The 24525-nt window shown below is 40.5% G+C and overlaps 1 protein-coding gene across 4 annotated transcripts in view; it reads left to right on the top strand.

The window, feature by feature from the left end:
* The window catches only part of LOC109556513 (protein argonaute-4), a 38054-nt gene extending 13844 nt beyond the window's left edge, over nucleotides 1-24210 (top strand). For 2 of the 4 annotated variants that reach the window (XM_019957859.2, XM_019957860.2), the window contains exons 4-18: nucleotides 1371-1552; nucleotides 1727-1863; nucleotides 1954-2088; nucleotides 3022-3109; nucleotides 6391-6538; nucleotides 6784-6903; nucleotides 7026-7154; nucleotides 7339-7472; nucleotides 8589-8773; nucleotides 10015-10174; nucleotides 11382-11697; nucleotides 11990-12124; nucleotides 17704-17805; nucleotides 18063-18262; nucleotides 20332-24210. In XM_019957859.2, the coding sequence (XP_019813418.1) occupies nucleotides 1371-1552; nucleotides 1727-1863; nucleotides 1954-2088; nucleotides 3022-3109; nucleotides 6391-6538; nucleotides 6784-6903; nucleotides 7026-7154; nucleotides 7339-7472; nucleotides 8589-8773; nucleotides 10015-10174; nucleotides 11382-11697; nucleotides 11990-12124; nucleotides 17704-17805; nucleotides 18063-18262; nucleotides 20332-20440 (2280 nt within the window). In that variant the 3' untranslated portion in view covers nucleotides 20441-24210. The other 2 variants (XM_070786852.1, XM_070786853.1) reach the window with 2 other exon arrangements.
* Nucleotides 24211-24525: the final 315 nt, after the last annotated feature.

The raw sequence follows: 24525 nt of genomic DNA, 5'->3' as shown, positions 1-24525 counted from the left end.
TCACTTATGAAAATATTTATAATACCACAATAACTTTTTAAGACATTTGCTCTTAAAATTTAAAAGCAATACATAATTATATACTCGTTATAAACGTATTCAGACAGTCTAGAAATGCTATGGTTTCCTGCTTCCCCACCTGCTCGAATCCTCAATCCCTTTTCATTTTCCGAGGAAACTACTATAATAGTCCGGTGTGTGTCCCTTCAGGTACTTTTATGTGCATTAGCTATTTACACATGCTTGCTGTTGTTGTTGTTTAGTCGCTAAGAGGTGTCTCACTCTTCTGCGACCCCATGGGCTGTAGCCCGCCAAGCTCCTCTGTCCGTGGGGTCTCCCAGCCAAGAATACTAGAGTAGGTTGCCATTTCCTTCTCCAGGGGATAGTCCTGGCCCAGGGATCAAACCTGTTTCCTGCATTGCAGGTGGATTCTTTACCCCTGAGCCACCAGGGAAGCCCATTTCTGCATGTTTATATATATTATTATTTGTTTGCATATTGTTCTGTGATTTATTTTTTCATCTTTCACTTAACAATATATCTGGGAGATCTGGGAGATCTTTCCATCTACCTTACTTAAAAATTTTTTTTATTGCGGTTAAATAATATATAACATAAAATTTACTATTTTAACCATTCTTAAGTGTACAATTCTGGAGAAGGCAATGGCACCCCACTCCAGCACTCTTGCCTAGAAAATCCCATGGACGGTGGAGCCTGGTGGGCCGAAGTCCATGGGGTTGCTAAGAGTCAGACACAACTGAGTGACTTCACTTTCACTTTTCCCTTTCATGCATTGGAGAAGGAAATGGCAACCCACTCCAGTGTTCTTGCCTGGAGAATCCCAGGGACGGGGGAGCCTCAGGGGCTGCCGTCTATGGGGTCGCACAGAGTCAGACACGACTGAAGTGACTACAATTCAGTGGCATTAAATATATTCATATTATTATGCGACCATGACCACTATCCATCTGTAGAACTTTTCATCATCCCAAACTGAAACTCTGTACCCATTAAACAGCAACTCCCTATTTCCTCCTCCCCTATGTCTGGTAACCACTGTTCTAGTCTTTATTAATTTTTTTCTAGGTACCTCATATAAGAGGAATCATACAATATTTGTCATTTTATGTCTGGCTATTTCACTTAGCATAATGTTTTTAAGGTTCATCTATGTTGTAGCATCTACTTTATTTTTAACTATTATATAATATTCAATATTAAATTATCCCCCTACTGATGGAGCATAGGTTGTTTCCAATGTTTAGCAATTACAGAAAGTGTTAGATATCCTTATAGGTATACTATATTGACTATTTCTGGGGTCTCTCAGCCTTTGTAAATGTGTCTGTATATGTATTTTTCCTTAGGTTGATATGGAAGTGACCCTTCCAGGTGAGGGTAAAGACCAAACCTTTAAAGTGTCTGTTCAGTGGGTATCAGTTGTGAGCCTTCAGTTACTTTTAGAAGCTTTGGCCGGGCACTTGAATGAAGTCCCAGATGACTCAGTTCAAGCACTTGATGTTATCACAAGACACCTTCCCTCCATGAGGTTAGTTTGAATTCTTTGCCACAAATGTCAGACTTTTGTTGGTAGGTCGCATTGGTGCCCATGACTTCTGCATAAGTCATAGTTCAAACTTGGTTTCAGTTTGCAAAGTTGAGAGTGAAATGAAAGATCCTTTCAAGTTTTTATTGTGAAACATGCAAATTCTTGTTTCTTCAGGTACACTCCAGTAGGTCGCTCCTTTTTCTCACCTCCTGAAGGTTACTACCACCCTCTGGGAGGGGGCAGGGAGGTTTGGTTTGGCTTTCATCAGTCCGTGAGACCTGCCATGTGGAATATGATGCTCAATATTGATGGTAGGATGGAACTCCGTTACCATTTACTCTTTGGGCTGGTTTTTTGGTCTTTTCCCTTTCCCTGAAGCTAAGTATCCTTCTCTGTTTTAGTATCTGCAACTGCTTTCTACCGGGCTCAGCCTATCATTGAGTTCATGTGTGAGGTTTTAGACATTCAGAACATCAATGAACAAACCAAACCTCTAACAGACTCCCAGCGTGTCAAGTTTACCAAAGAAATCAGAGGTAGGTATTTGCATCATTGTGGTCTTGGTCAGGCAGCTCAGTGTGGTCCAAGGAGCACTGTCTTACAGATGGAAGCCCAGACACCCCTGGGCTTAGTGTATTCATCTCTAAGGTAAAAATAATATGAATCTTGTAAGGTTGCTGTGAGAATTAAATGCAACTGGGTGTATAAACTTCTAGCACATGTCAGGCACTTAGTAACTGTTACTTTTAGTTACTTGAAAACCTCTATTTTAATAAAACGGAAGGACTGAAATGTCTCATGGGCGCCCACTCCTTCTGTGATGTTCCCCCAGTGTTCTCTGATTGGGGCAGAGATGGATACCCCTGGTGCTCGCCTGAGTGTGTGTGTGTGTGGACATGTGTGTGTTTCCCCAGGTGTCTAACTTCACATGCTGTTCTTGCTCCCCTTCCCCCATCCCTCATCTCTCTGCATTCCCCTGTGTCTTCCTTCTATGCTCTGGGGTTCAGGGTGGCCCTCCTCCTGGCTTCCTGGAGAAGCCTAGAGAAGGATCAGGATGAGTGAGTCTCAGATTTCTCAGATTTATACAATAATACAAGTTTGTTTATCCTCAGAATTTCTTTGCTTCTTTACTTGTTAGCTATCTTCTCTCATTATGCCATAAGCTTCATTAGGGCTACCTCTAGGTCTAAGACTAAGTAAGCACTAAATCATTATTGATGCATGATATATATTTATTGAATGAAGTAATACATTTAAGTAGGATGCTAGTCTTCACTCATCTGGGTTCTAATTTTTTCTGCTTGGCTGAGGCTTTTTTGGCTATGCATGATGAAATTGTTCCCATATGTTTGCAAACTTTGTCTTGTACAATGTCATGCCTTCCTGAAGAAAACCTTCAAATCTTTTTTTTTTTGTGGTCACTATGATTTTAATTACTACTGATGTTTTGATGTTTTTTTTAACTTCAGGTCTGAAAGTTGAGGTGACCCATTGTGGACAGATGAAACGAAAATATCGAGTGTGTAATGTGACGAGACGGCCAGCCAGTCATCAAACGTATGTTCAGTTCAGTTCAGTTGCTCAGTCGTGTCCAGCTCTTTTCGACCCCATGAATCGCAGCACGCTAGGCCTCCCTGTCCATCACCAACTCCCGGAGTTCACTCAGACTCACGTCCATTGAGTCAGTGATGCCATCCAGCCATCTCATCCTCTGTTGTCCCCTTCTCCTCCTGCCCCCAATCCCTCCCAGCATCAGAGTCTTTTCCAATGAGTCAACTCCTCACATGAGGTGGCCAAAGTACTGGAGTTTCAGCTTCAGCATCATTCCTTCCAAAGAAATCCCAGGGCTGATCTCCTTCAGAATGGACTGGTTGGATCTCCTTGCAGTCCAAGGGACTCTCAAGAGTCTTCTCCAACACCACAGTTCAAAAGCATCAATTCTTTGGCGCTCAGCCTTCTTCACAGTCCAATTCTCACATCCATACATGACCACAGGAAAAACCATAGCCTTGACTAGACGGACCTTAGTTGGCAAAGTAATGTCTCTTCTTTTGAATATGGTATAGGTTGGTCATAACTTTCCTTCCAAGGAGTAAGTGTCTTTTAATTTCATGGCTGCAGTCACCATCTGCAGTGATTTTGGAGCCCAAAAAATAAAGTCTGACACTGTTTCCACTGTTTCCCCATCTATTTCCTATGAAGTGATGGGACCAGATGCTATGTTAACCACATCTAAAATTGTACCATTACATTTTTTGTATCAAAGGAAGCTACTATAATAATTTGAGAAATTGGTATCCCATTTTAGCGCTAGTGGTAAAGAACCCACCTGCCAATGCAGGAGACACAAGAGTCATGGGTTCGATCTCTGGGCCAGGAAGATCCCCTGAATGAGGGCATGGCAGCCCACTCCAGAAGAATTCCATGGATAGAGGAGCCTGGAAGGCTACAATCCAAAGGGTCACAAAGAGTCAGACACAACTGAAATGACTTAGCAGGCACACACACATTATAATTAAAAAACTCACCCAGATCTTCATTTTAAACACCAAAGCTTTTAAAGAGCTTTTAAATGTTTTTCATAGAAATACTAATAAAATGTTTTCCTTGCCTTTAAAGTATGCTGAACATAGATCAACTTTCATATAATGATGCAGAGTCATCATTATAAACATCATTTATTCTAGTGTTGTAATTCTCAATGCATGGCCCAAAAGGATCTATTAAGAACTGTATGTCATAAAAGCTGTCATGGGAAGATATATATTGCTTTGAGTTTTATGTGGATTTTTCTCCCCCCTTTTGTAGCTAACTGTCATTTCTTCCAGCTGTCAGTGTGTATGGCATGCCTCCAGCAGCAGATTCATTTATCCTTCCTCAATTTCATTTTTCTAATCACCTAACTTCTAATCCACTGTGAAATGTGCCTAATGAGAAAATATATATGAAAGTGCTTTTAAAATTACCACATATGTAAGTTTTATTCTTGTAATCAAGATCATTAAACTCATGTCTGGCATAAATATAAATATTGGCTTTTCTAAGAGCATGAACTTAACTATATTAACTTTACATTATTTTACATACTTACTAAGAAGACTTTTTCAAACAAGTGTAATCAAAATCACCTGCATGACTTTGCTCTAGATAACTGAAATTTTAGAGTGGCCTCTGGATAAATGTAGTATATCAATTCAGTCTGATTTGAATACATTCTTCAGTATGAATTCATGTATACGTCACATGAATTTCTTGAGTTATAAAGTGGTATTCTATTTATTTTTCGTGTTATACCATTGAATATATTCTCTAGGGAAAATAAAAGTCAATATAGCATTTGTTATAGTGACAGATTATAGCATTTGTTTGTTTTTTTTTTTTTTACATCCTGTCTTTTTTCATTATTTAATTACTGCATGTTACTCTATAAGAATGGGCTTCCCTGGTGGCTTAGAGGTAAAGAATCTGGTTGCAATACAGGAGACCTGGGTTTGATCCCTGGGTTGGGAAGATCCCCTGGAGGAGGGTTTGCCACCCACTCCAGTATTCTTGCCTGGAGAATTTCATGGACAGAGCAGCCTGACGGGCTGCAGTCCATGTGGTCGCAAAGAGTCAGACACAACTGAGTGACTAAGCACAGCACAGCACTCCTGATAAGAATAATTAAACTTATAGAACTATATAATTTTTGCTTAAAAATTAAAAGCACATAGATTTAAATATCACATATATGATCCTCACTGCATTATTACTTCATGGGACATTAACAGTTAAAAAACAAGATTAAAGGTATTATTGTGCCAAGTTGTTTGAGATAATTTGTCTCCTGGAAGAGCCAAATAAGGAGTCTCTTAAATCACATTCTCCAGTTTGTATCAAGTATCTTGACATGGTCTCAGGTTCATGTATTTGGTTTTGTGGCCTCCAAATCCACATATATTTGTCCTGGTTTGGGGATCTAAAAATGTGACCCCAGTAACTATGCTGCACTCATTTTACCAGAAGTTCTCTTAGCAATTAAAACTCATATGTGGATGGTCCAGGACCTTATTTGCATTTACTCATCTCTAAGAGGATAAGGCAATGGCACCCCACTCCAGTACTCTTGCCTGGAAAATCCCATGAACGGAGGAGCCTGGTAGGCTGCAGTCCATGGGGTCGCTAAGAGTCAGACACGACTAAGGGACTTCACTTTGACTTTTCCCTTTCATGCATTGGAGGAGGAAATGGCAACCCACTCCAGTGTTCTTGCCTGGGGAATCCCATGGACAGAGGAGCCTGGTGGGCTGCCTTCTATGGGGTCACACAGAGTCGGACACGACTGAAACAACTTAGCAGCAGCAGCAGCAGCAGCATCTGTAAGAAGTCAGCAAGAGGGACTTGCTGGTGGTCCAGTGGTTAAGACTCCATGCTCCCAATGCAGGGGGCCCAGGTTTGATCCCTGGTCAGGGAATTGCATGCTGCAACTAAGACCAGTGCAGCAAAAAAAAAAAAAAAAAAAGCCAGCAAGAGATTGTATTTATATTGATAAGTGTTAACGGACCTTTAGTGAATCTGTATTTTCTGGTTCTGCAGCTTCTTCTTAATATAAGTTCTTTTTCCATTTTAATTAAATTTTTTTCTCATCCTAGCTTCAACAAACATGGAAAATTCCAACACAATCGCTGTCTTGATTAAATACTAAGATGGCTTAAGTGAAAATGGCTAAATAAAGATTGACCTTTGTTTTTTAAGTGACTGGTCAAGGTAGAAAATGTTAGTAGGCTTTTGTTTGCTTGCTTGTTTAAAAAAAAAAAAAGAGCATGAAGAAATTTCTAAAAAGATATTCTCTCTTATAGTTTTCCCTTACAGTTAGAAAATGGTCAAGCTATGGAATGTACAGTAGCTCAATATTTTAAGCAAAAGTACAATCTGCAGCTGAAATACCCCCATCTTCCCTGTCTCCAAGTGGGACAAGAACAAAAGCATACATACTTGCCACTTGAGGTAAGCTAAACTAAATTTTCTTTTCCAGTCTGCCAATCTCTTGAATGTGTGCTTGTGTGTTTTAAAGTCATGTTCTAAATTAGTGATAGAATATAATATTAATCTCTGAAGTATTTTGGATGGGTAACTTCACCTTATAGCAGAATTTTCATTTGTTTGGAAATGGAAGATGTAAGCTGCACTTCAGCAAATATTAAGATACAGAAGCCCAAGACACAAACTAATTCCTCTTTGCCTCTTGATAGGTTTGTAATATAGTGGCAGGACAGCGATGTATAAAGAAGCTCACAGACAATCAGACTTCCACGATGATCAAGGCCACAGCAAGATCTGCTCCTGACCGACAGGAAGAAATCAGTAGACTGGTCAGTAAGGCATGGTCTTTAAGATAAGCTAGCTTTCAGATTTAAAAAAGAAACAATAGAAAATGCCGGATGGGACACAGTTACTCTTTGGTTTTATATATGCAGGCTTTCCTGTTCTTTAGGTGAAGAGTAACAGCACGGTGGGTGGCCCTGACCCATACCTTAAAGAATTTGGTGTTGTTGTCCACAACGACATGACAGAGCTCACAGGCAGGGTTCTTCCAGCACCGATGCTGCAGTACGGGGGCCGGGTAAGCCTTTGTTTTGTTCAGCAAGTTTCTTCCAGCAATACCACACTGAATTGACCCATTGCTTTGCTCATTGCTGCTTTTTGTCTTTTGACTAATATCAAATAGAGTTCTATGTATCCTCTCATCAACTTTAAAATGGACTTAGATTGTAATGTCTTTTCTCTTTTGTTTGTTTGTTTTAAAGAATAAAACTGTAGCCACACCCAACCAGGGTGTCTGGGACATGCGAGGAAAGCAGTTTTATGCTGGCATTGAAATTAAAGTTTGGGCAGTTGCTTGTTTTGCGCCTCAGAAACAATGTAGGGAAGATTTACTAAAGTGAGTATCTTCATATTTTCAGCTTAGTAATATCCCTTGCAGATATGAAAATACCATCTTTATGTGAACGTGCTGTGTACACTGGCACTGAATCCCTGACTCCTATAGTGACACCATCTGGCTATAGGAAAAAGACATTGTTCTTATAATGAATTGCAAACTTGGGAATTACCTTGAGAATCTGACTCAGCTTCCTACATTTAGAGCAGAAATCTGTGACTAACAAGGTTGAAGTGGTGCTGATTGGCAATTTCGTGAGTTCTTAGTGAAGCTTCCTTTGGGGTTAATTGTATCTTTCCAGCTAAGATAAAAACTAGTTCATTTTTAATCATTGTAATTAACTAGGGAGCTTGTCTTACTGCAAGGTCACTGATTCAGATCTTTGGTTCACATCTTACAGATGCAGTTATCTATATAAAGGAAGTTGGTGACAAGGGTGGAAAACTTACCACAGGAAAAGTGAACTAGGGTGAAAGAAAGGAATCCTACAAAATGTTGGCAAATGCACAAAAGAAATTATCCTGAAAACTTTATTACATAGACTGGAGTAACTTCTCAAATCTAAAATTTAAAACTTGACTGTGAATTTTGCTTTTTCTTAAAATGATGTTTTCTTTGGCATTGTTACGGAATCAAATCTGTTATGAGTTTGAATATAATCCTAAATATGGTGATTTTGTGACAGAGTGTTTCAGTGTTCTCAATTGAACACAAGTTTACCCAGCTATTCTTGTACCTGGCTTGCCAAAATACACGTTACCTGAAATTTTGACCTTGCTTTTATCTTTGATCCTGAATCACTGACTTGAATGTTTAAAGAAATTCTTTGAACAGAAATGCTATTCTAGGCCCTGAGGCCCAGCTGAGGCATAATTTTTTTAAAATTCCAAATGATAATCTGATAGTTTAGTAATACAGAATCTTCTGCATTATAATTGCAGTGATAGAACTTCTAGGCTGTTTTTGGCAACCATTTAAAGATGGGCTTTTTTTTGTTTGTTTGTTAATAATTTTGGCTAAAAATTTACAGAACTGAAATAAATATCTTAGAGGGAGCTAAATGCTAAGAATGTGCCCTGAAATGAAAGCACTGTGCCACCGGTTGTATTTTAACAGGAGTTTCACGGACCAGCTCCGTAAAATCTCTAAGGATGCAGGAATGCCCATCCAGGGTCAGCCATGTTTTTGCAAGTACGCACAAGGTGCCGACAGCGTGGAGCCCATGTTTAAACACCTGAAAATGACGTATGTGGGCCTACAACTTATAGTGGTTATCTTGCCTGGGAAGACGCCAGTATATGGTATGGACCCCTTTAATGTTGAATGAGGGATGATTTCAAGTAATTGGTGTAGCATTCAGGATAAACTAGGCTATGCTGCAGTCTAAAACAACCCCAAACTCTCAGTGGCTCAAAACAACAAAGGTTTTTTTTTGCTCTTGCTGTGTGTCCATTGAAGGTAAATTACAGCCTCTGCTCCATGTCATCATATCATTTTCACTCTGGAACCCAGTCTCTGTTTGGAATGTTGCTGGCCCCAAGGCAGAGAGAAAAGAACTCTGGAGATCTGCTTTTTTTTTTTTTTTTTTTTTTTAACACAGAAAGCCTGGGGAGATTTTTATTTATTTTGTGTTTTTTTTGTGGGGGAGTTGTTTTGGCTACACCCCGAGGCATTTGTGGTCTTTGTTCGACCAGGGTTCAGACTCACGCTCCCTGCATTGGAAGCGAGGAGTCAACCATCCAACCAACAGAGAAGTCTCTGGAGGGTTCTTAACTTCTGCAGTTTCTTGGCCACAGCCAACTATATGGCCCACCCGACCTGGGATAGGGGGCAGAAAATGCAGTGGGAATGAGGGCAGTACAAGTCTACCATAGCCCCCAAAGTAGGGAGAACTAGAATGTCTGGTGAGAAGCACTTAGGAGTATCAGGATGGGGGAGCCTACCACTTCCAGAACAGGAACTGCTTAGTTTGTATCTCTTATAAGAGGAATGATACAAATTTCTTTTGGCTATCATCTAAGCAAAGCCTTTGGAGACTACATAGACCAGCGATTTGAACTTTATAAAATGTCTTCAGCTCTCTGTATATTTGTATCTTTTGTTAGCTTCTCTTTTTCTGTCCTGTTTAGAGCAGGGAGGGGGGTGGAGGAAGGAAAAGAATCCCTTAAAATTCAAAGGGCTGGTGTGTGTACTAAGGAGGGGGAGCTGGGGAGATAAATTTCTTCGCCCAGACCAGTCCTGTGAGAAAAGGAACCTCAACAGACTTTTGAGTGAGTGGTGGCAGGCAGCATGGTGGAACAGAGGAAGTGGGCCGGCTTCCAGGCCTGCAGGAGAGAAGGGAAGGGAGAGGACCTATCCAAAAAAAAGAATTGCCCTCGGGGTTTAGCAGATAAAAGGACCACATGTGAAAAGCTGGTAGCACAATGTACAATATATGGTAGGCACTCTGTGGAAGTTAATATGTAGGAGTTTCCCCCTTTACTTCTAGGATTTTGGAGAATATAGCAACATTTACAATGAATTAATAAACTTATTTTTATAGCGGAGGTGAAGCGTGTTGGAGACACACTCCTAGGAATGGCTACACAATGTGTCCAGGTAAAAAATGTAGTGAAGACCTCACCTCAAACCCTTTCCAACCTTTGCCTGAAGATAAACGCAAAGCTTGGAGGAATTAACAACGTGCTTGTACCTCATCAAAGGTAAGATTCTGAACTCTGTGTTTTCCATTTGTTTTTTAAAATCTAACTTACATGATTTACACTAAAACAGATCTCAAATATACCCCTTGGTTACTTTTTCTGATACACATACGCACTCATGTAACCACCATCCAGGTTAAATATAGAACATGTCCAGCTCTTCATCAGGCTTCCTTGTGGCCCCTCTCAGTAGATAACCCCTGACAGTACCACTAGACTTCCCTGATGGCTCACAGGAGCCTGGCGGGCCTGGCCCGACATGTGTGTGTGTGTATACACAATAAGTAAAATAAATGTAAATTACGTGGTCAAAGTGATAAACACTGTGGAGAAACACAGAATAGGGACGGAGACGAGCTTTGTTCTCTTCCTTAAGTCTCGCGTCTTGGGGTTTGGTCCTGGTTTCATGTGCATCCTGCAGTTCAGCATCCACTGTAGAAATCCCAGGATTCTAAGAGAGACTGTTCTGGGAAAGTTTTTCCTTTGGTGGTGGTTTAGTCGCCAGGTTGTGTCTGACTCTTGCAACCCCGTGGACTGTAGCCTGCCAGGCTCCTCTGCCCAGGGGATTCTCCAGGCAAGAATACTGGAGTGGGTTGCCATTTCCTTCTCCAGGGGATCTTCCCAACCAGGAATCGAACCTGGATGTCCTGCATTGCAGGCAAATTCATTACTGACTGAGCTATGAGGGAAACCCACGTTTCCCCTTTACACATAGAGATTTTGTTAAATTTGAGTTAGGTTCTTTTCTTGACTCTTTCCTTCCTGCTATTGCAGAAGAACCATGTTGGGCTTCCCTGGTGGCTCAGCTGGTAAAGAATCCACCTGCAATGCGGGAGACCTGGGTTCTATCCCTGGGTTGGGAAGATCCCCTGGAGAAGGGAATGGCTACCCACTCCAGTATTCTGACCTGGAGAATTCCATGGACTATCCATGGGGTCGCAAAGAGTTGGACATGACTGAGCAATTTCCACTTTCACTTGACTCTTTCCTTCCTGCTACTGCAGGAGAACCATGTTGGCTTCTTTAGTCAATTCAGATTCATGATACTGGGTGGTAGGCACTCAGTGGGCTTTAGAAGTCTCTCCCAGTGGGCACACCTTTATTCTCTCTTGCAAGATTGTGTCTGTGATTGTATCTGGTGAGCTTGCTAAATGAAAGCATTTTCATCCATATGTCTGAGTGGCAATGTCTCCTTAAATCTGATCAGGCCCTCAGTGTTCCAGCAACCTGTCATCTTCCTGGGAGCAGATGTCACACACCCCCCAGCAGGCGATGGGAAGAAGCCATCCATCGCGGCTGTGGTTGGCAGTATGGATGGCCACCCCAGCCGGTACTGTGCCACCGTTCGCGTGCAGACCTCCCGCCAGGAGATCTCCCAGGAGCTCCTCTATAGTCAGGAGGTAATCCAGGATCTTACCAACATGGTTCGAGAGCTGCTGATCCAGTTCTACAAATCCACACGCTTCAAACCCACTCGGATCATCTATTACCGTGGAGGCGTATCCGAGGGACAGATGAAACAGGTAATCTCATTATCCTATAGCTTCCCTCTGGGGCATCTACATTTTTTTTTTCTTTTTTGGTCACACCATGTGGCATCTGGGATCTTGGTTCCCTGACCAGGGATGAAACCCATGCCCCCTGCATTGGAAGCATGGAGTCTGAACCACTGGGCCACCAGGAAAGTTCCCTCTGGGGCTTCTCAGTGTCTAATGGAACTTCCTCCAATCTACCACTCTGGGTAAATCAGATCTGAGAGATACCTAAGAGATAGGCAAGTTCTCAATTAAACGTCATTCCATTTCTAACTCCTAGGTAGCTTGGCCAGAACTAATAGCAATTCGAAAGGCATGTATTAGCTTGGAAGAAGATTACCGGCCAGGAATAACCTATATTGTGGTGCAGAAAAGACATCACACACGACTCTTCTGTGCAGATAAAACAGAAAGGGTAAGAACACATAGGATAAGCTTTATTATCTGATGCAAGTGAATGTGGTTTTGAGCAGGCATACATACAATTTTTTTCTAAAAGCAGAAGTGCCTAATAATAATTTAGTAAACATACTAACTCCAGTTGAGCTTAGATGAGCAATTCTGAATGATATAGGTTTCAAGACTGAATATTTCTGTTACGTGACAGCAATACTGGTTTCTAGAGTTTTTAGAGGGGGAAATAAAAAGCTTGCCAGGTACACTATGGTGATATAGACAAGCTCCAAAGAGAGGGGTTATTTATTTGGACTTTATTGCCATTTGCTACTTTTTGTTATCAATGTCTAAGGCATGGGTCTAGGGTATAAAGAAGCATTTCTTTTCCAAATAATTTTATATCAGTGCAGAGGATTTTTAGGGTATGCACTTTGAATACTTATGATGTCATACTTACTAATCATGGGCAAGTTAAGTTCTCTAAGCTTAATGGTTCTAACTATAAAGTGTGGTAAATACAATACCTAGCTTCCATGGTTGTTAAGGGTTAAATTAGTAAATAAATGTTAATTTTGGATACAATTGCCAGCATTTGATTAAAAAAAAAACATTTTGTGTAACCTATTTATAATCTGATATTAATGTACAAGCTAGGTAAATTATAGGCACATAGTGTTGAATGACTTTAATTCTATGGTCTTTTCTGTGACATTACTTTATCTTTTTCAGGTCCCCTCTGACTGGCTCCCAGAGAGACCGGTTCTGTCCATTGCCCAATCTTGTGGTCTTGTGGGTGACCCTCACTGTTTTCTAGTGCTTGCTTAGTTTTTGTCTCTGATCCAAAACTGAGCTGTTTCTTCTCATTTTCTGAATCATTAGAGAACTAAGGTTTTATGCTTGGGCCATAGGTTCATCAATCAGCACAGATTCAAAATACTGTCTTCCAAATTGCCCAGACTCTGACTTGGTAGTACTTCTTAGATTCTGCTAATTCACCTTCTCTGAACTCTTGCCTGAGCTCTAGGCACAAAGTATCCTACCATCCCCTCCTTAGGAGGGAATGCATAGTCACTCTCCATTCCTCTGTCAACTTGCTATTCCTGCAACTTAAGACCTGGATTATGTTTCTAAAATCCCGATCTCATAGCTTTATTTTTGACCATCCGGTGTTACTCCTGACCTTTGAAGATTGACAGTCCCAATCCTTGGTCCACTTTACACCCCTAACACTTACCAACATCTTCAGTTCTCTAAATATGCCTCTTGCCAGTCCCCAACTCTGAATTAATGCACTTGCCTGTTTCCTTTGCTTCTACTCTTAGGCTGGTTGAAGTTGCTGAGGAAAAAAGTCATTTATTCAGTAATGAACCATGTTACAAGTTCTTGATAGCAAATCTCAGCCAGGCCTTTGATGCCGCAATTTTTTTTTTTTTCGTTTTTCCTATTCTCCGTAGCATCTGTTCCAATCCTTTATACTCTTCTCAAGTCCCCAACCCTAACCATGACACCTTCATTGCCAACAACTTACGTTGCCAGCAATAGAGCAACCTTCTGTTTCCTCCAGAAAACAAAATTGTGAAGGCATGAATTTTCTCAGCTTCCTCTCCTCTGCTTTCAAATTTAGCTAAATCTTGTGTTTTCTTACCCTGTTCCTTGAATCTTGGACGCTAACCGCTCCCACTTACGCTTCCCCACTCCAGCCTGTGCTTTTGGTTTTAATCCTTTCTGCCTTCTCCAGAGCCTCACTTCATTAATTATCCATTATTTTTCAGAATTTCAATTTTCCCCATTCCATTGGCTCCTTCTCCTCATCCTCTAAAGTTTCTTAACTTTTCCTCAGGCTTCTCTAAAACTTCCCTTCTCTCTCAGTCTACCTGCCATTTTTTTCCTTTCGGCTCTTTAATGACCAAACTTATAAGAAGAAAAGACTTGACTTTCTTTCTGTACCTTCTCACGTAATGTTTCAGTTCTCTGTTGCCTGACTTTGACTTCTTTGACTCCACCAAGGTTGTCTCTCAATGACTTGCTCATTTTGAATCCAGTGACGGCTTGTCGAATTCCCACACTGACCTCTTTGCAGCACTTACGGATGGTTGCCTTCTTTGGACTTAGCAATGTGATTTTTCAGGTTCACTACCCACCTCTATAATTAGGCTTTCTTTGACTCTTCTTCTTCCTCTCTCCATTAAACACTAATGCTTCCTGGAATTTCATATCTCTCTCTTCTGAATTTCAACTGTCTTTAGTCTCACCTACTTTTCTGGCTTCACTGATTTGCTTATTGATTACCAAGTCTGTATTTCCAGCCCCAGATTTTCTGTGCAGCTCCTGATCTGTACTTCTAATTGTCTGTCGGTTTACTTAGATGCTCTGTAGGCATTGTGTCAGTCAAAATAGGCGAGGCTGTGCTGTGGTGACAAAAGACTCCAAAGTCTCAGTGGCTTACAAAGATTTATTTCTTGCTCACATTACACATTCATTGTGGCCCTCCTGCAGCTGTGACCTCGCTGTGCTCCCTTTGGAACCTAGGATGATGGAGAAGCATCTGTCTGGAACTTGGCCAGTCATTGTAGCAGAGGAGAAAAAAGATACATGTCAAGCCATATTCTGGCTCTTAAAGCTTCTGTCTAGAAGTGGCGCATCTCAGACCACATTTTATCAGTCAAAGGAAGTTACGTGGCCACTTGTGAGTTAATTGGGTAGGGATGTATAATGTACCCCCACCCCCTAGCACCCCCCTCCCCCCGCCAGAGGGTCTCTAGAATATTTGGCCTCAGTGATCCAATCTACCACAGGCGTTTCAAGCAAAACACATATAAACCCTTTCCTGATTGTTTTAGGATAATCCAAAACAATAGGATTCTCCTCATCCAAAAGGTATTCCTCCCCTGATTCTCTGTTCTTCTGTTGCTTGGTATCACTGTGTTAGTTAGTCAAGCTAGACAATTCTTAAGAGTTGTCTTTAAATTCTTCTCCTCTATTCCCCTCCCCCCTTCCTGTGTTCAGTTGGTCAAACAGTCTTCTGTGCTCTGTCCTGAAATCTCTTGTCTCAGCTCTTCTCTTGTGTGTCCCATCTGCCCTAGGCAGAACTCGTTAGGATTGCAGAAGACTCATAGAGGTCTCCTTTTTTCCATTCCTCTTTCACAGATGCATCCTCCACCTGCTGTCAGGGCTAGGTTTTTAAAATACAGATCTTATCCTGCCACTCCACTGCTCAAAAGTCTTTGTGTTTTCCCCCATTGCCTATGCTTGAGGGTACGAAATGCTTTCTTATGGTGTTCAGTGTCTTCCCGAGGTAGCCAAAGCATAATATTTCAGTTTGCTTTTTCAACATGTACTCATACACCTTCTATTACTGATGTGATTATTTCCATTTCCTATGTATATTGTATATTTTTATCCCTGGAATGACCACATCCATCCCACCTTTTTCCCCCCTCGTTTTTATAATAAGATATAATGTAGACACAGTAAAATTCACCATTTTTATTGTGCTGTTGTACAAGTTTTGACAAATGCATATAGTTGTGTAACTACACCCTAATATGAAAATGATTCCATCGTACACACTTGTCTTGTGCCGTTTGTAGTTAACCTTTTCCCTCACCTATAGCTGCTGACAACCACTGATATATATTCTGTCCCTCGAGTTTTGTCTTTCTCAGGACGTCATATGAAAAGAAGTCATGGCCTTTGGTCTGGCTTCTTTTACTTAGCATGGTGCATTTGAGATTCAACCAAGTTTTTATATGTATCAATAGCTTGTTCCTTTTTATTGGTGGGTAGTAATTTGTGATACAGATGAATCACAGTTTGTTCATCCATTCCTGACTTTAAAGGATATTGGAATGTCTTCATTTCCATTCCGTCCCCTCTCCATTCAACCTCTATGTATCCTATAAGGCAGGGGTCCCCAACCCATGGACCACAGACCAGTACCAGTCCAAGGCCTGTTAGAAACTGGGCTGTATAGCAGATGAGCAGTGGGCAAGCAAGTGAAGCTCCATCGGCCACTCCCCATCACTCCCCATTGCTCACACAACTGCATGAACTGTCTTCCTCCTCCCCCTAGTCTGTGGAAAAATTGTCTTCCACGAAACTACCTGGGCTCCAGAAAGGTTGGGGATCACTGCTATAAAGCATGGCTCAACTGTTTCCTCTTACCAACTTTTCCCACTGCCTTCCGTAAGGCCCTTACTACATTGCGTTGCTGTCCGTTGCATATGACTTTGATGAAGAGTAGGAGGGCAGGGTTATTAGTTCTCTCTGTGCCTCTGTCTTCATCCCCAGCATCTGCTGCAGAGCCTTGCACATGGTGCTCAAGCAATAATTATTAAAATGAACATGACGGGACCCTTTTCCCCCAGAGCAGCACCTCTTTAGGTTCTCATCTGTAGATTCCAAGAGATTTTTAAAAAGGGGATTCTATGGTCAAATAAGTTCAGGAAGTGCTGTATACTCCTTCTCCCTCTTGAAGGTTATGCATGACTAGATAAAGATTCTGAGAAGTCATGCAATAGAAAGGCCTTTTAACTTTGGTTTAAACCAGTGTCCCTCAAATTTATTTGACCATAAAACACCTAAACACATCCTGCAGAACTAACATTCCTAAAGCATACAGTTTGGGGAAGGATACTAGAATGATTACAACTCAGTTACATTTCCTCTTGTCTAGATAGGTACCCAAGGTCACATATGAATTTGATGGAATGAGACTTTTCTATACTCATGTATTTTATTATATGAATAGCATATGATACTCAACTGAAGTGAACGATAGTTAAAATGGAGTCAAATAAATTCCCATCAAATTTGTGCCAACATGCTAAATATACTTCCTATATGGAATCTTTCTGTACAGCAGAAGTGGTTGGAAATTGACCAAATAGCAAGATTTTTCTTATTTCTGCTTTTCTGGAAGTTTGATTTTAGAGTTTGATTATAGAAGAACTTGAGAATTTTTAAAATGTAAGCAATCATCACCTAATTTTGTGGATGGTTAGATTGAGACCCAAAGATACTATGCTTGGTTCAATGCATGTAGTTGCAAGGAAGGGCTTAGAACTGAAACTTTGGTTTTCCTAATTCTCATTTCAGTACACTCCTCCTGATAATGCATGTGCCAGTGAATTCTTTTATTGATCCTGTACAAGTATTAGTTTTGTTGAACCTGGTGAACCAGTTCGAAGATTCCTTCATCTTAACTTTAACTGGAAGTTGACTTTTTTTTTTTTAACTCCAAATAAAGAATAAAACTGATTTTTTTTCCCTCAGGTAACTTGTCCATCTTAAATGTCTTTTTTTCCCCTCTGTGAACATACCAGTGTGTCATCTAAAAAATTGATGACAATAATGCAGCCCAAAGCCACAGGTAGAATAATTCAGTCTGGATTCCCTTAGTGAAACCATGGAGTATATTTGTTTGTGAAAATATTTAAGGATGAAATAGTTAGGCCAAGGGAAATTTACAGAAAATTCAACATCTTGAATTAAACTGATTTTCAAGAGTTCACTTAAGAGCAGTTTACTTACTTGTTACTAATGGCCTGAACCCAACTTAGCTCTTTGATGACTAATTATACCCTTTTTTTTTGGTAGGTAGGGAAAAGTGGCAATGTACCAGCAGGCACTACTGTGGATAGCACCATCACACATCCATCCGAGTTTGACTTTTACCTCTGTAGTCATGCGGGAATTCAGGTAATTTGGAAGCTGGTCCAGATACTTGTCTTGATAGGGAGGTGTTTGAAAATTCAGGAACTAGCTTAAGTAGACTTGTCATTAAACACTGTACATAACTTTGTTAATACTTGTGTCCTAAAACTGTTACCTCTTGGTCTGAGTATCTCCTTGTAGGTGTGCTAGGCAGGACTATTTCTGAATTTAGGTAGGTTTCCATTCTCCTCTCAGGTAGTACACCCATGTCAGAGACAGTAATCATACAATTCTTTCTCCAGGGAACCAGCCGTCCTTCACATTACCAGGTCTTGTGGGATGACAACTGCTTCACCGCAGATGAGCTCCAGTTGTTGACTTACCAGCTTTGTCACACCTATGTGCGGTGCACACGCTCAGTCTCTATTCCAGCCCCTGCCTATTATGCCCGGCTCGTAGCCTTCAGGGCAAGGTATCATCTGGTGGATAAGGATCATGACAGGCAAGTTTCTCAGGCAAATAAAATCTTTCTGTTTGTGTTGGCAGTATGTTTCTTTTTAAAAATGAGCTTCCATTGAAAACTTTTAGGAAGAGCTAAACTTCCTTTTAGGGTCTACATTTCATGGAGCAAATAAAATTACATGTTACGACTTTTGGTCCAAAAAGCTGATATTGTGACTTTTGGTCCAAAAAAGTGCCCAGGCTCGTTCACACTTGTATGGTATGTCTGTCCCCCTTAAAAAGGAATCTTATTTGGAACTGCCTGTGGTTTTCCTTTAGAGCCAAATGCATTTCAGTTCTGCTCAAATACTAAGCAGCCTCGCAAGACATTCAGCCCAGTGCCCTGGCTCCAGTCAGAGCAATTACAGGCCTGTGGATTCCAGTTCATGCAAGGGGGAGGTCCTGACCAGGTCACTTTACTTTCAGTACAATCTTGGAGAATGCATTAGAAGGAACCTGGGTTTGTGTTGGGAAGAGGTGGGGTACCAGACCATTCTCACCCCTAACTAAAGATCTCAAAAGAATCAGACATATTGACCTGTTACTGAGCTACTATTGAGTAGCTAAACAAGTTCTCTCCATTAATTTTTCTTTTCAAATGACCATCTGTGAAGTATAGCAGTTTCTGGGCTCTTCCCCAAGTCTGAATTCAGCTGCTAAATAGTAGACATTCCACTGCGAGTCTATTTCTGTACGGTTGAAAGTACTCTATTATGGAAAATGCCCAGCTGTGGCTTTGTACCTTTCATTCTGTAATATACGTATTCATTCAACACAGTTATTAGGTATTCACTGTGTCTCCAGCACTGTGCTAGGTACTAAAATCAGTAAGTTGAGGAAGACATGTCTCCTGGGATTTTATGTTTCAGTATGGTAGACAATACAGGCAAACATAAAACCTGACGATTAGCTCAAAGCAGTAGAGATGAAAGTGCAATTGAACATCAGAGGAAGTCTGTTAGAGATTTTGTAGCTGGATGGGTAAGATTTGGCTCTATAAAGAAGAGAAAAGAATTTTCCAGGCAGAGGGAATAACAGACACAAAGAAGACAAGACAAGTGACGTGTTTGGACAGTAGCAAGTTTTCTTTGACTGGAGCATTTGAATAGAGAATAGCAGGCATGAAGCTGGAAAAGTATGTTAGAGCAAGATTATCTTTGTTCAAAGTAAAAGGCTAGTCATGGGATTAAATAGATATTATTTAACAGTCAGTTGGATGTGCGTGACAGAGAAGAGGATGAAGTAAAAGATGACCAAGATTTTGAGCCTAGATGATAGGGGGTAATAATAATTTAAGTAGAGAACTCAGGAGGGATGATAATTTCCCATTTACTAAGCCCTTTGTATCACATGGTGCTCTTAAGAGGTATGTTCAGAAGTTATTGTTATCCTAAAAGATCAAGTTCAGAGGGGTTGTTACTTGTCCAAGGTCCTATAGCTAGTAAGGGGAAGACAAGAAAGGCTGGTGGCACAGTATCATTTGCTGAGTATCTGTTATGTTCCAGCAGTGTGCTCAGCACATTCATTGATTCATCAAATGGTTATTGAGACACTGTTATATGCCAGGCACTAAGGATTTCGTGGTAAAACACAAATTTACTAGTTTCTTGGAGATTCTATCCTGGTAGAGGAATAAATAATTATCCAAATAATGATCTTTTAAGTGAAATAAAAGTAGAGGATTTCATGAAAGTATAGTTCATGTGGCTCTGACCTGAACTTCAGAGTCAGGGAAGATTTCTTTGGGGGAAATGACATTTAACTGAAAACTAAAGAACAAGTGGGCATTAACCAGACATAAAAGACAGGGAAGTCCCTGCTTAGGCACTGATAAAGATCTGGGTCTTTGCAGACACTATGCTATTTAATTATTGCAACAGTCTAAATAAGTTGTATTTTTCAATTGAGCAAACTGATGTTTAGAGAGACATTACAGATTACTTAAGGAGTCACAGTTTGAGCTCAAGATCTCAAATCCAGTACTATTCATGCTATTTGAAACCTGAAGTTTGAAGTGGTCTTTTGTTACACTATTTTTTTTTTTTTTTTTTTGCTTTCTTTTTTTTACAGTGCGGAAGGCAGTCATGTGTCAGGACAGAGCAATGGCCGAGATCCTCAGGCCTTGGCTAAAGCTGTGCAAATCCACCATGATACCCAGCACACCATGTATTTTGCCTGAGAATCTCAGAAAAAGAACTCAACCAGTTTGTTATCCCACGCAGCCTCAAAATGTTTCAAATGCCTACTGCCTCTAGAGAGAGCCAAGTTGACTTCAGGTGGTCTTCTACCAGCAACTCGGAATAGTTGCACTGAATCTATACTTCACAGCACTGTCTGATGCATCAACAAAATTGAGCCATTTTTTAAAAGTAATAGATACTCATAGATTATCTTTTCTGATGCACTGGACTGAATTTTTACCTCATCATGCAAAGGCTGATCAGCCTGAACTTTCTAAAGGACTTTATGAGAAAGGTTTCTATGGACTATTTTGCTAGCTGTGGTGTTCACCGCATCCCTCTAGTCTTACCAGAGAAGATTTTTTTTCCTTTTTTCTGTATTCATTGAGTGGGGTGTGTGCATAAATGGGAGAGAAAAACCAAACAATCTACTTTAGTTCAGTGTAACTATTTAATTGTGTGGGTCCATAGGCTTTTTAATGGAGATTTCTGACTTCGCCACTGTAAATGCCTTGAATGAGCATTAATTTTTTTGTAAGTTTTACAGAATTTTATGAGTTTTTACTACTTTTCTCTGTTGATCTCTACAGACTGGTGCTGGTGCAAGTACAGGCTGCCAGGCAATTGCACTATATTTGGCTGCAGATTCAGACAGGCAGTTCTCTTATTTGGTTGACTTTTGTGAATGTGTAACACAGACAGATGTGATGCATGCCATGATGACAGATAACACTGCCATGGCAAAAGTACTCATCTTTCCCCCTCTTTGGAAAAAAAAAAATTAGCTTTTAGTATTTTTCAGAGTTCTCAAAAGTGCCCATTTTATGCTGCTGTGTGGTTTGTTAGATCTAAATGATTTTTAAACTTTTCTCATAGAAACTTATCTTTGGCAATAAACATTTTTTAAAGTCCCTCCTCTTCCTCCCCCTGACAATGTACTTTTTTAGATGAGATTTCGGTATGATTTTTATCAGCTGTTTCTTATAGATCATAATCTGGCAATTTCTGAAGCTGGTCAGAAAAGACATATATTTCCATGCCTTTTTAAATAATTATTTTTAATCTGTTTTATAGTCACAGTTGGTGTCCTATCACTTTGTTTTAAAATAAGCTAGAACCAGGATGCTTCCTTATTGGATAGGCTCTGCTAATCCTTAGGGTACCTTGAGTGATGCTGCAACTTGCAAAAATGTACCAGCATTTAAAACTTTTTTTCCCTGGAAATCAAGGTCACTCACAATTACTTGTAGCGCAAATGTTTTGCTTCTCTTTCAACCTGAAATACACTTGGTGGGGTTTCCTTCCTTTTATTAAACTAAAACTGCATAGAAAAGGTCGATTTTTCTTAATAGATTTTGGATTCTGTTCACAGGGAGACAGGATTCCTTTCTTCTTCAAACAAAGGGAGTTGATCTAAAGCAAGCATCAGTTACAATGTGGGGGAAAATGTATTTTGTATTTAGTGTAGATAATACTTTGTGAATGGACAACAGTTACATAGAGTGTTGATAGTTCCAGGCAGTGTTTCCCAGCCCACCTTTTACTGACTTGTAATTCTCTGTCCTGGAACCTTGGGAGTGAGAGCTGGAAGGAGGGATAAAAGGTCCAGAGCCCTTCCATATGGTTGAGGAAGGTGCCGGGGGAGGAGACAGATACAGTGTGGTAAAACATTTTTGCCACCTCTGTCTGGAAACTGCTGGTGGGGGAAACACTGGATCTAACAGTGAAGGATGTTGCTTGAACTCATTAGCTGATCCAAATCTCTTAAACTAGCCTTCTCAAAACCCCAGCAATATAAAGCACTGTTTTCCTTCAGTCTTTTAAACAAGCTTGTAAATACATTAAAGTTTACATTTCCATGTGCTGTTGATCAGCGATGCCACCAGTGTTTGCTGAGACTGGTCTCCGAGAGTTTTATAATGTATATCGAATCCTAAAAGCTCATTAAGATACGAGTGCAGACGTCCTTGTTCTCTGCATAGAGTGGGATGAAAGCAAGCTCTGTAATTGAGGCACAACATGGGCAGGAGTGAAGAAGATGGCAGATGTTAATTTCTTAAGATTTTCCTTTTTTGCAAATACCTCACTTGGGCACTACAAATCAGGACACGTTGGTGAGGCGCTGGCTGCTGCTTTTTATTCACACTTGTTCAGGGAGAGCACAGAAAATATCCTTCAGCTTGGCTACCCTTGACCCAAGAGGAGGAAAAACAAAAGTTTTCTTAGGAGATGGAGGACTTGCTGGAGTCCAGGATGTGAAGAACTCTTGGTGGCTGGCTGGCTGATGGGCACCACATCTGGACTTGAGTGCCTCGGACTTGCTTGTTAATAATGCACAGAAGAAGCGTCCCTTCTCACCATCTCCTGGCATGTATGAAGCAGGGAGCGAGGCAGAGTGCCAGGAAGCCCTGACTCGCCTGCCTGCTCTTGGGCTATATGCTCGACCTTGAACTATAGTTTGTAAGACCTCAGTCAGTCCTAGTACACTGGGGCAAATCAGTGTAGTGGTGGAGGAAAAGCCGGGAGGCCTATTTTTATAGGAAAACAGTACCTTGAAGGGTGCAATGCTATAGTTTTAGACAAAAGGAAGGACAGAGAACTGAGATTGTTGGGGAAAAAACTTGCTGAGGGGTGAGTAAGAGGTAATCACTGCAGAATCAGAGTTGCAGCAATACTCTTGCATGCAGGTCTGAAAGCATAGTTTTAATTTGGCTTGACAGTTTGAACACAGTAAACCCTTGGGACTGAATCATTATGCATGTGTCAATCAATGGGAAGTGTGCATTCTCTAGAAGTAGGTTTAGACTGTTTGGTTGTTTTTTTTTTAATGCCGCCTGTTTAGGCACTGTCATGTGGTGTGAAAGATTTAAATGTAGCAATGCTAAAGAGTAACAATTTGGGGAGAAGGCACAGGGACCTTCAAAGAGTGGTGAAGATCCAAATGTTGAACCCATTATGTTTTGTTGTGGTGGTTAGCTGCAAAGTGAACTCACTGGCTTAACACAGCCAGTAGTCTGGGCAGGCAGAACATATTCACTCGTACTATAATTTCTATTTGCTGCTTCCAAAGGTGACGATTTACAAGCAGACATATTCTATACAGTCTGTGTTTTAGGATCTGGTGCCCAGTCTATATCAGAGCTTACCTAACTGGCTCAGCTACCTGTATGAAAAGGTAATCCGCTGTTTAATCGGGCCCACCCTCTCCACCCTGCCCTAGTGACCCTCTGTGGATGTGCTGTAAGATTTTCTTGCTCGATAGCAAGGTGGTAGCTCTGCTTTCATTTTAAGAAAGTGGAGGCTGAGGGCATTGTATCAATATTGCTTCAACTCCAGGGACTTTTTCCTTGTAAAATTAAAAGGAAGATCTTGTTATTGATTAACCATTTTCTTATCCCTTGCTATTGACATATTCATGCTCTTTCTATGTCTAGTGACTGAAAAAAATGTTTGCATTTGTTCATTTGACTAATGGTGTCATTTTTGTTTCGATATTGTTAGACTTGTAATGTTTTAAAATGTATTTTTATTAAATTTGGACTGGATGTATGTCTCTAGCAATACGAGGTACTTTTTAAACTATTAAGGGAGGGGTGATATCCCCATGTTGAGATAAGATGATGGTTGTTTAAATTTGCAAATTTTTTTTTGGCCTGCAGGGATATTTTGTGTTCATGTGTCCAAAAATGAATAAATTGGCATTCTTTTGCCAAATGTTGTGTTGTTTTGTTTTGTCAACTGCCTAATAAATATAAATTATACTATCATAGCAATACACATGGTTACTTTTTAAAAAGAAGTTTGAAAAAGAACAATGGAAAAAGTTCATGTTTTTAACTCCTGGGTCTCCCTATTTTTATAAATTGTTATTTGGGAAATTTAGAAGAGCTTCTCGGAGCATTTCACATGTGAAAACGGACAAGCTTCATCCCGGTTCTGGGTATAGCTCTTAACAGGAAGATCTATTTCAGTGATATTCTGAGAAAAATCTTCAGGCTCCAGAGGGCAGTATGGCCATGTACTTTATAAGGCTGACTTCTTGAGAGGAGGAGCTGCCTGAATTCACCCATCCTGCGGCTATCCA

The sequence above is a fragment of the Bos indicus genome, chromosome 3 (assembly GCF_029378745.1).
Source record: "Bos indicus isolate NIAB-ARS_2022 breed Sahiwal x Tharparkar chromosome 3, NIAB-ARS_B.indTharparkar_mat_pri_1.0, whole genome shotgun sequence".
Taxonomy (NCBI): Eukaryota; Metazoa; Chordata; class Mammalia; order Artiodactyla; family Bovidae; genus Bos; species Bos indicus.
This window is presented reverse-complemented; position numbering and strand designations above follow the sequence as displayed.